This window comes from Rhipicephalus microplus, chromosome 2, assembly GCF_043290135.1.
Source record: "Rhipicephalus microplus isolate Deutch F79 chromosome 2, USDA_Rmic, whole genome shotgun sequence".
Classification (NCBI taxonomy): Eukaryota; Metazoa; Arthropoda; class Arachnida; order Ixodida; family Ixodidae; genus Rhipicephalus; species Rhipicephalus microplus.
The window spans coordinates 51,198,219-51,210,291 of record NC_134701.1 but is presented as its reverse complement, the minus strand read 5'-3'; the positions used below and the strand labels follow the sequence as shown (position 1 = coordinate 51,210,291).

The 12,073-nt window shown below is 47.0% G+C and overlaps 1 protein-coding gene and 1 non-coding gene across 3 annotated transcripts in view; one reads left to right on the top strand and one right to left on the bottom strand.

The window, feature by feature from the left end:
• The window catches only part of LOC119170891 (uncharacterized), a 106,564-nt gene extending 94,761 nt beyond the window's left edge, over nucleotides 1–11,803 (top strand). For both annotated transcript variants that reach the window (XM_037422170.2, XM_037422169.2), the window contains exons 11-12: nucleotides 338–409; nucleotides 11,652–11,803. In XM_037422170.2, the coding sequence (XP_037278067.2) occupies nucleotides 338–409; nucleotides 11,652–11,766 (187 nt within the window). In that variant the 3' untranslated portion in view covers nucleotides 11,767–11,803. The remainder of the gene's footprint in view (nucleotides 1–337; nucleotides 410–11,651) is intronic.
• TRNAK-CUU (transfer RNA lysine (anticodon CUU)) lies at nucleotides 5,423–5,495 on the bottom strand. Its single transcript has one exon. It is a non-coding gene; the product is annotated as a tRNA-Lys (tRNA).
• Nucleotides 11,804–12,073: the final 270 nt, after the last annotated feature.

Here is a 12,073-nt window from a genome sequence, read left to right as displayed (position 1 = left end):
CTGTCTTGCAGGTCGTGAGATCGAATCCCGGTTGCGGCGGCTGCATTTTCGATGGAGGTGAAAATGCTGTAGGCCCATGTGCTCATATTTGATTTCAGGTAAAAAAACCCCAGGTGGTCGAAATTTCCGGAGTCCTCCACTACGGCTTCTCTCATAATCATATGGAGGTTTTAGGACGTTAAACCCCACATATCAATCAATCAGTTTCACTCCCGCTTTTTTTTATGCATGATGAAGTTCTATTGTATAATTACATGTGCTACATTTGACGATTAGATGTAATTGATAGATTGACTCCAGGAAATGTGAAATACATGATGTCATGGTTGTTTTGCAGGTTTGAAGATGATGATGATGATGAAGCCATGGAGTCCAGCTACGCACAACAGATGAAGGAGGAAGTACGAAGGTGAGTGCATCGTGGGAAGCATGAGGCTAGGAAAAGCAGGCGAGGTGGTTAAGAAACCTTGGAGGTTATTGTGAAATCCTGAGCATGGTTATCATAAAAGCCTCTATGTAGCCTTTTCCTACTCGTGCCCATCGTCTAGCCTTCGTGTGTGCTTTGCGTTTATGGGGAAGCATACCGTTTAGGTGGTGCCTCTCAACAGAAATCATTTTAGTAAATTTTTGTTCAGTTGTGTACAGACCTGTAGGGCGACATCTTTTATTCCTCGTGTTCACTATGTTGGCAGTTACTCTGGCTCATAAGAGACGCGGTGTTTTGAGATGGCGTGTCTTCATTCGTGGCTTTGTGTGGGCTACCAGTGTGGAAGTGTCACTGTGACACTGCTGCATGCGCTGACCTTAAGAGGTGCCACACAAGCACTCTAAGGCAGCAGCGCCATTGCTTGAAGCCCCAAAGAAGGAGCATGAAGGAACAAATCTGAGAGATGCGTGGTATTGGTGAGGGCAACAAGTGTGTCACAACAACCGCGTCTCACATTGTTGTGGGAAAACGCTTGGACACATGTATTACGCAAGCAGTCGCACCCTTCACGTGGCATCGCATCACAACCACTCCCTGAACTAAGGCGGACTGAGGGCTTCAATTTAACAGCAAGAAGTTGCGCCGAGTTTGAAAAAAATAAAATAAAAGAGGCATTGGTGCGTTTTTTGGTGTGCTACAGAGTTACTACAGTTGAACCCGGGTTTATCGAACTTGCCAAAAAACGTTTATTAGCTCGATTTATGGCATAATTCGATATAGGCCCGGTATAGGTTTTGACACAAAGGCACATAAAAAACTAGAAGAAGAGTACTTTATTAATATGGTGGCTTACTTGTGTGCCCTACTGTGGAACAAAATAGTCCTGGATTTTTTTCTCTGTCAACGACTTCTCTGCCTGCGACAGCACGCACGCCTCCACGTTGTCCAACGAGTCGGAGCAGCTGAGGCCGCAACCTTCCACATTCAAGCAATAGCGCCGGACCAACGCAATGCACTAGTCACTGCGAAGGATGTAGGCAATGGGCCGTCGTCGATTTCCATATTGCTGTCGCTTTGGCTCGTGGTCGGCGCGACGTCTGCAATGTAATCCTCATCCTGTGATTGGCCCATGATGGGGACATCATCGTCCGCACTGACGAACTCGTCAAATGTCGATCCGTTGATAGCACCCGGGAACTCTGCCAGCTCGTTCCAAATTTCAGCGGAAACACCTGCGGTGTCTTCAGTGCTGTCAGAATTTGGGGTGTCATCACCAGGCATGTGAAAGCCAACATGCCTAAAGCAGTTTTGGATCGTCTCCTTCTTGACATCTGCCCACGATCTACTCAACATAGAAATAGCTCCGAGCAAGTCGATCTTAAGCTCCCTGCCGACACGAAAGTTCTGCAGCAGCCTCTCCACCAGGCGCTTCCGATAGCCGGCTTTCATCGCGCGCATAACGCCTCGATGCAGTAGTTGCAGTACAGACGTAGTGTTCGGGGACAAAAAACGCAGCTCGATGTTGCTGAAGGTCGTACTGCAGTGGTGCGATGAACAATTGTCCACGAGCAGGCACACCTTGCGATTTTCGCCTACCAAATCGTCATTCCACAACGATAGCCATCTGCTGAAAAGCTCCCTGGTCATCCACGCTTTTGAGTTTGCTCGGTAGGTAACTGGAAGCGACAGCGCATTTTGAAAACACCGCGGTGCCGTGCTTTTCCCGATAACCAGAGGTCGAAGCTTTTTCGATCCGTCTAAATTAGCTGCCAACAGCACGGACACACGAGCTTTGTTTGCCTTGCCGCCGCTTGTCTTATCGCCATGAAGCGCAAGTGTCTTGTTTGGCAACATTTGCCAAAATAGAGCGGTTTCATCCGCATTGAAGATATCTTGGGCTCTATATCTTACTGCCATATCTCGCCAGTTTTCCTCGAGCCATTTTGCTACGCTGTCCAGGTCCGCCGCTCTACTTTCACCTGTAACAGCTTTGCCAACGATGTCATGCCGTTCTTTGAACCGCTGAAGCCAGCCTGAACCGCCTTGGAAATCATTCCTGCCAAGCAAAAAAGCAAGGTCCTTGGCTTTCTGCTCGATCATAGGGCCGGACACTGGGATGTTTCGCGACCGAACGTCCACAAACCACTTGTAAATGGCCGCTTCAACATCTTCGTACACAGCAGCGCGCACATGTCGGGCGCCACGAGCACCTGGCTTTTTGTCCGACTTGGCCCTGATGTGTGCCTTGTGCTTCAGGATAGTACTCAAAGTGTTCCTTGGAATTTTGTACGCGGCGGCTACGTCGGACTTCTTTTCACCTCGCTCAACCCGATTGATGATTTCGAGTTTCACAGCGAACGGCAAATTTTGCCTCTTTGCGCAAGCCATGATGACAGCGCACCAATACAGTTCACAGAGCACCAACAGGCAACACCACAGACCATGCTGAATCGGCAGCAGCAGGCACACAATCATAAAGAAAGAAAAAATGGCACTCACTTCTACCGCCGCCACGCTTCGGAGAAAGCACGACGGCCTCTGATTGGCTGTAAGCGGGCCAGGATCATTTCTTGGAGGGGGGGTGTTCGCCTGCGCACAACCGGGTCTAACCAACTTTTTCTAGGGCAGCGCCGGCAGTTTTTTCCGCCACCGCGAGGGAAAGCCAACTTGCTGGGGCACTTTTGAGGCACATGGAGTTTGATATATCAGATGTCGTTGCTATTTTCGTTCGATAAAACAGTAACTTTTGCTATATATTGTCAATGTAAACTTACCGTGTTTAGTAATTGTTCGATATACGGGATAATTTGATATAAACGGGTTCGATATAGTCAGGCTCGACTGTAGGTGCTTGCTGCAGCAATGTGTTTTGGGGAGAAAAAAATCGTTAGACCTGCAACATTCTGGACTTCAGTCTCAGTGTAGCAAAGGGCCCTTTTACCTTAGCAAAGCATTCATTGCTCAAAACCTCACATGGAAAAAAAATGCTCATTGAAGGTCTACAGCCCAAAGCTGAGTGAGTTTAGATGTTTGAGCGGGATTCAGCCTGTATAAAATAGTCCACACCTAGCCATGTGCGCAGTTTGCTGCTGTGCTGTGGTAAGCAGTATGGGGATCAAGTTATCCCCCTCGCAACAAATATTTCTGTTTTGAGTTCTCAAAAAGATGCTTCCAAACCAAACTTATTCTTGAAGGTCTCTACATCCTTGCCTGGCAGCAGCATAGGATCTGCTCCTACTGCCAGTGAGGCTGCAGTGACCCTTGTGTAAGTGTCAGCTGGTGGTAGTTTTGGTGATACAAGCAGAAGCTTTGCTATGTCTTAATTTTAGGACAGTGTAATTGTTTGTGACAGCATCTGCAACACTTTTTCACCTAATGTTTGCAATTTCTGCAATGGCTCAAAAGTTTAGCTGGGCAAGGCCAAGGCTGGCATTAGCTTTGGTACAAGAATGTGACAGCGTAACTTTGCTCTTACTGCGGTCATGAATTCTGAAATAGGAAGTTCCTGGTGATGCCTGATGAGCATAGACTTGAAAAATCTGAAAAACAATAAATGTGGCTGGACACGACCACAGATATGAATGGTGTCTTCCTGGGTGGTTCTGGCTTCTCGAAGATTGATTTTCAGCTCCTTAGAGAGGTTGCACAGAAAGCTATGGAGATAGCATCGGTGAAGTATAATTCACAGGCAAGTGTGCAAGCTTGCCTGTGAATTTCTTTGGAGGCCAGCCTCAGGTCAGGTGGCTTATTCTGGAGCACCGCTGATTGACCAGCTTGCGAGCAGAGCGAGCCTATTGCTTCTACGTAGAGATGTGCTTTGAAAGCACTGCACTGGCAGGAAGCAGCAGACACCAGACACTCTGAGAACAGTAGTAGACACTCAGGATCATGACGGTTTTTTCGTGAAACTTATTGCCTCATGCAGTAGAGGTGTGCTTCTGTCTCCTTCTGCCAGTGAGGTGTGCTCTCTTGAGAATTTGTAGAAAGAATTGCTTATAGCAGCGAAAGTAACGCATGATGCTGTCCTGGGGGCACAACTTAATTGCATGTTACCGACTGTATGGATGAGAGAATTCAGACCATCTGGAGAGTGTGGCAAGAGAAGCTAGAAACAAGCAACAAGAAGAGAAGGGATACAAAAGAAAAGAAATAGGAAGTGGCAGCTTGGCTAGAAAAGAACCAAAATGTGTGCACTGAGGCACAATGTGATTTTTCAGGAAGAAATATTGCATCGTAATAGAAGTTGTGGAAATCGAGGCTAGCCCGCCGCCTTTGCATGGGCTTTGCTGCCTCTTTCTGCCGTTCTCATGTCCCGACATAACTCCCCTTCTCCACGGTCTGCCATGCTGGGGGAGCGGGATGTGACATTTAACTCTTCTCACCCAGTAGCAGATGTCGACTGTGGCACCATGCGCAAAGTCTCTCAAGACGTTTCACACGTGCGCGTCGGGAGTGCGGGAACCTCTCCGTGATGACAAGGGGTAAGCACGCATTTCTTTTTCGTCCGTCGGCTCCCTTTGTTTGGGGCTCGTTCGAACTTCACCAACGGCGCCTTGCACCCGCAGCGAACGCTTACCTTTTGTTGCCCCTCCTTCCGAAGGCTAGGCCATAGAGCAGTGAGGTGTCTTAGTGCGTGGCCAGGCTACGCCGAACCGTATCTCTCTGAAGCCAACACGAGCGCCTTTGTCCTTGCTCGAGCAACTGGGCCCTCTCTCCCGGTGTTCAGATGAATCACTTTCGCACACGGGGACGCGTCACCCCTGTGTAGTACTTCTTGCCCGGGGCATGGATAAGTCTATTTCCTCTCCTGCCGCCCCTTTTCTAATGGGCTCTGTACTGCGTTTTTGGTGTTGCTGCAGGCAATAAAGTGTTGTGATCTTGAGCAGTACCGTGTTCTCGCCACGGTAATGGTTAACGCATGCCCTGCGGCTTGCTAAGACCGGATCCACGCTAGTGGCCGTACTCCTTCGGGATACGTGTACACTGCACTGGTGGCGCCCAACGTGGGACTCGAACCCACGACCCTGAGATTAAGAGTCTCATGCTCTACGACTGAGCTAGCGTGGATTCGGTCTTAGCGAGCCGCAGGGCATGCGTTAACCATCACCGTAGCAAGAACACAATACTGCTCAAGGTCGCAGCACCAAAAATGCAGTACAGAGCCCGTTGCAAAGGGGGTGGCGGAAAAGCAAATGAGCTTATTCATGCCCCAAGCAAGAAGTGCTACACAGGGGTGCCGGAAACACGTCTACATAGGTAAAAGTGATTCACGGGAACACCGGGACAGAGGGCCCGGTTGCTCGAGCGAGGGCAAAGGCGCTCGCGTTAGATTCAGAGAGATACGGGTCGGCGTAGGCTGGCCATGCACTAGGACACCGCATTGCTCTTCGACCTAGCAGGTGCAAGGCGCCATTGGCGAAGCTCGAATGAGCCCCCAAACAAAGGGAGCCGACAGACGGAAAAGAAATGCGTGCTTACCCCTTGTCATCGCGCAGAGGTTCCCTCACTTCAGAAACGCGCGCACGGCGCCACAGTAGACATCCGCTACCGGGTGAGAGGGGTTAAACGTCACTCCCCACTCCCTCAGCGTGGCAGACCAAAGAGAACGGGAGTCATGTCGGGACATGAGAATGGCAGAAAGAGGCGGCAAAGCCCGCTCAAAGGCGGCGGGCTAGCCTCGATTCCCACAAAGTGCACTTTTGAGGAGGAGAGGGCATGTGCGCTACTATTCGCGGCATCGAATCCCAGACTTAGGTACTTAGCAATCAACTGCACTAGAGTGTTATTTGAGCCGGTTGGCACAGGATTAAAGGAAATGGCGCAAAACACAGGATCCTGACAGAGACATGCAGCACTTGGTTCATCCTTGTTATTGTCCTGTGTTTCGTGCCGTCTTCCATTGCCTTGAATCATGTGCTTAGGCTTAGGTGCACCAGGTGGCCAATTTTTTGGAGCCTTCGGCTTGTGGGGTCCCGATGTGGAGAGCGCCACGCTCTTAAAGTGAACGGACACAGTAGACGTGGTTGGAATGAACCAAACAACACTCATTTATTTAACTGCTTTTAGATCGACGATATCGTCAGCTGAATCAATATACATATTGTGATCAACACACTAAACAACTTTACACAATATTACACAACACCCAACAGCATAGTAGACATAAGGCAGCGTCGCTAATGCCTGACTCACCACGAGGGCCCCTGGCATTCAATACGCAGTGCCGTCTACCGAGAACCGCCGCAAGAGCCAACCGCTCGCTCCAACTGCCACACGCCAAAGAGGACCACTTCTCTCTTATCTATTGCCACCCAGGCTTTCTGCCAGGTGTCACCACCGGTGCTATCGTTATAATTATGATGATGATGGTGGTGATAAACGCTGACGAGCACAACGCCACCTAGCGCTCAATAGTTGTGACCTTTGAGTGCGGCCTCTGCGCAAGACACGTGTGCCACGAGGCGCAAACAACTTTACAGGGGGGTGTTAGCACCTTCACATGTCCCAACCTTAATTCAAACCACATCCCCCCCCCCCCCCTCACAAAAAAACTTGAGAGAAATCTGCTACACAAGCTTTAACAAAGGAATGCAACACATGTCCTTAAAGAATGTGCATGCACGACGCCATCACCGCCGGTCGACACTGCTGCACTGTCCGGCTCGACGACTTCAACTCAGTACCGATCCCGCAACGCCAACGTTGCCGTCAGCGCGAGGAACTGTCACTGACTCCGACACTTCTTCTGGTTGCGACCAGCACTCATGAGGGCGCCGGACTGCCGGCAGTTGCGCAGGTCCCTGGCATGTCCATTGCCCGATCTCAAGACCGCATTCCTTGCCAACAGCGAAAGCAATGTCCAGAAGACAGCCAGCCACGGGTTACATCACTCCCGCCGTGTACATTCAATCGTGGACATAACCCAAAGGGAAAGGAACTTCGGGCTCCTCCACCACGTGGTACGATGGCCAGTACTGCTAGCAAATACATCGGTGGCGACTGAGATGCCCAGCAAAAATAAAAGAAAGGTCACTTTTCCTAACTCATGCATTGTAAGATAAAGAAAAGTGAGGGAACCAGAGTGCAACACTTCAACGCCATGATCCACCTAGTTGTGCCACATGCGACAGGCGGCTGCGCCGAGCCTTAGGCTGAATGAGTCGCTTGACAACAATCGGCACCTACCCAGCACCCAGCCTAGGCGCAGAAGAGGTAGCCGCAAAGAGACATCAGCTCCAGAAGGTGTCCCTACTGATTCGCCGCACACAGCAGCTTACCGAGCGATCGGCGCCCACCGTCCTGGATGGTGTCACAACGCCCCTGCATTGAGCCGCAAGACAAGACAGCAACGACGCCCGGCTCCCTGAGCCCAAAAGTATAGGAGAAGCTATTTACTGAGAAGTGGACCACCTACACGGCTTCCATACTCACTCCCTTTGGGTTTGGCGTACAATCTGTGTGCTCACCCCAGGATGCAGAACACATGGCTCTCATCCCAATTTAACAACAACATTCTTGAAAACCAACCACAAAAAAAAAAAAAAAAAACAACGTGCTGACAAGTTCAAACACATCTCAAAAACCGATCTCCTCGCTCTTAACAAAGCACACCGCTGATGCTGGCAATGGAAGTCCCCCTAGGCTTACTCTTCCCCGGCTCAAACGAAAGGTTGCAACGAACCGCGAAAGATGTCGTCCGATGCTCTAAGAACTTCACGTTGGGCAGCCAGTGTGTGGTCTGAAGTGGAGAGCGCCACGCTCTTGGACTGAACGTACACAGCAGACACGGTCGAAACGAACCAAACCAACACACATTTATTTACCCCTTTTAGATTTACGATGTCGTCAGCTGAATTATTATACATCAATTGTGATCAACATGCTAAAACAGCCTCACACAAAATTACACAACACTCAAAACATAACGAGCAGGAACACTCACAAGGCGGCATCGCCAACGCCTGACTCACCGAGAGGGACCGTGAGCAAAGACCCGTGTTGGCATCCTCACGGGCCCACCGCAAGGGACAACCGTTCGCGCCAACCGCCACCCGCCAAAGAGGTCCGCTCATCTCTCCTGGGCCACCACCCAGACTTTCCGCCAGGCGTTACCGCGGGCACTACCATTCTAACCATGATGATGATGGCGGTGATAAACACTCGCGAGCCCGACGCCCCCTACCCTCGGTAGTTGTGACCCCTGAATGCGGCCTATGCACAAAACACATGCGCCACGATGTGCAAACTACTTTACAGGGGGTGTCAGCACCCCCACTCACTATGACATCCATCATAATCATATCATGAGTTTGAGACATTAAGGAGAGAAGCTGATGAAGTTCTTTAGTCTGTAACCTAGGGAAATGAAAGTCTTGCTGTACACATAGGATTTATGCTTATTTCAAATATGTGATCAGTTTTACAGCAAGCTGCACAGCTTTCGCTTTATGCCGTGACAATGTGTAATGTAAAATATAGTTCTTTCTGGACACATTATTTTCGCCACTAAATGTGTATGGTTCTGAGCCATTAATGTCTATATTGCTCCACATTAACCATAGAATGCAAATACTATTACTCTCGATAATTCAAACTCTGATAATTCATACTTTCGGGTAATTCAAACAAAATTAAATATTTTGGTTGGCCCTCTATTCTTTCAATGTATTTAAAAGCTTGTTTTCAAACTCCACCGTTCAGTTAATTCATACTTTTTGCAGGTTCACACCAGATAATACCTGCTGCTTTCCCACTACTATTTAAAAATTAATGTGCCTGTATAATTCTAACAGTCTAAAAATGAAAAATAAGCGCCTGAGGCCTTCACGAAAAAGGCTTTGCAAGTACGCAAATGAATGTGTACTTGCAAATGAACACAAGTACACAAATGAATTGAAGCACACGCATGGTAAACCGTGATGCTACTCAATTGGTATAGAGAGCTTTGTGCTGAAGGCATATACCTATAGCAATGAAGCAGTTGGCCATTCACAATTTCTTTGAAAGGTCTGATCAGTAGTAAATGGCCAATAAATTGTGAGCCTCTGCTTTTTGTTCACTGCGTGCAGTTAGGGCTTAAAAAGAACTTGACAAAATTTTAAATGTGATAAAATCAATGCCTAATCATAATGTGTGGTGTCACCTCACCTAGGGTCATGTATCTGAAAAGTTCTGATAATTCAAACTGAATTCAGAGGAGCCTTTGAGTTTGAATTAACGAAAGTTGACTTTAATTCCCATCCCCTCACACTCTTCTCTTATGTTGCCAGGTCTAAGCTCTTTAAATTTTCTTTTTTTCCCCGCACCATAGAAGAATAGAACCTAATACCTTTTGATCATCTGGACTTGACTGAATCAATACAGAATTACGTCTTCACTATTTCCTAATTATATTTTATTTAGAGTTGTTTTTTATCATTACCTGATTTGTTTATGATACTCAATTGTGCTTTGTACATGTATTTATGTTTTACTCTGCCCCTCCTGCATGGGCCACACGGCCTGCAGTATTTTGTAAATAAATAAATAAATAAAAATAATTGACAAGAAAATGGATATGAGACTTTAATGGACAAGAAAAGTTGTTATGTGAGAAGTCTAAAGTGCTCAGCTCGTACTGATTGCTTACTTGATCATAATAATTATATAAGTGATGTCAAATTTTACACAAGATACTTGCACTATTCACACTTTAAAGAATATGTGGGCAAATTTTATCTTGATCTAGCACTTAGAAGAAGTACTGAAAAACATGATGTCAAAGCTCAAGAAGTTGCCCAAAATTGTATTTTGAGAAAAGCTTATTGCAATTGTGTAACTGACAGCTCATTTATGCAGCAAAGGTATGTTTTTTTTTTAAATGATTTCTTACATCACGAGAGCTTGGGAATGACGGTTATTTCGAGCATGTGGCTTGTGCGAACTGCTCAAGCGAAATGCAATGGCAAGCAGCCGGGTGACAATTTCCATGAGGACTCTAGATAACGACCCTTTTTTTTATTTTTTGGAAGTAATCGTGTGCTCTTTCTAAGCGGTTTTAACCTACTTCGAGTTTATTTGCAATCTTCAGTTTTTTGTTATAAAAAAAAAAAAGAAACTAAACTTGTGAAAACAGATAAAAATGAAAAATATGTAATTTTGGGAAAAACTCATCTGTTTCAACTTGCATCTTCCCTTAAACCCGAAAAATTATTACAGAGGTCAATCACAATGAATATGTGTTGTGTTCCGTACTTTTATCTACTTTATGCTCCATTTCTATGAAATGGTAACTGCTGCATTGGTCAGGGTATCTCAGCTCAAATGATTATAGAGAACCAGCAGAAGTCAGGAACATTGAAGTGTGTAATTTTCATGGGCACCTTGGATAAGTTGGAAAAAGGGCTGGCCACTTCCGAGACTGTATTTTAAGTGGAGACTGGCATCAGTGGTCTAATTTGCATGGTTGTTTTGCTTGCTTAGATGGGTTGCGCAAAATGTGGGAAGGATGCCATTATTGCTCTTAAACGAGACTTGTATATAAACTTGATGACCTTTCAGTCATCAGCAATTGTATTCTTGCCCAAAGGACATTTTACTTGACAGCCATATGAGATATTGCAGGGGCATTGACCTTGTCTCTAACAGTAGGCTGTCGTGAATACTTTTGGTCTTTTTATCTGGCATCACTGTGCTGGCAATTAATAGATGAACTTTTTGCGTAAAAAAATACACGTGCTGTACCCACTGAAACTCTGCAAGAATTCATTGTGGGTTGCTTTCTCTGCTTGGTCTTCTGAGCTAGGGTGGCCCATTTTTGATCAATGACTTGTTCATGCATTAATACAGTTTAGCCACATTAGGATAATGTGGAATGTGCAGCTTTACTGCTGATCCGCAGGTCGCGGGATTGGCTCTCAGCCACGGCGGCCACGTTTTTGATAGAAACAAGAACGCTTGAGGCCCGTGTACTTAGATTCAGGTGCATGTTAAAGAACCCCAGGTGGTCGAAACTTCTAAAGCCCTTTAGTATGGTGTCTCTCATAATCATATATAGTGGTTTTGGGATGGTAAAGCCCAACAAATATTATTATTAATGAATAAACAGCTATAATCTTTTCACCATCTTTGTTTTCAGAGTTTTTCAAGCTGTTTAATTTGCAGTAGGTCAAGTTGTGCTGCTTTTTGTCTGTTCTACACCAGTAACGCACATCGTGCACAATATTGACGACTATCATCTTTGCAGCGCGAGAATCGGACTCAAGGAGGATCTTGAGGACATGAGGCGGGAGGAAGAGGAACTGCGGCAGAAGCAGATGCGCAAGCTGCAGATGATGCGCAAAATGCATCGCAAGCTGTAGAAGCGCTGGCGACATGCCGCACCCTGGGGAACTGTGACCATCCCTCATAAGTGCTCACATTGTGCTTGCCCACGCAGTGGAAGGCCTCGTTAGGGCTGTACTGTATTGACCACTATTCAGTGTTGTAGCATTCATGTTGCGCTTAATGCAGTGACTTGCAGCTATGCCAGCTTATTTGCATCCTGTTGGGAGGCTCAAGGGTTTTTCCCATAAAGTTGCATCACTTAAAAATAGTGCTGTTGCCGGCTAGAGCAGCAGTCACTACAGGCTCCCACTGCAGCCATAATGTAGGACTTGTATTCGAAAT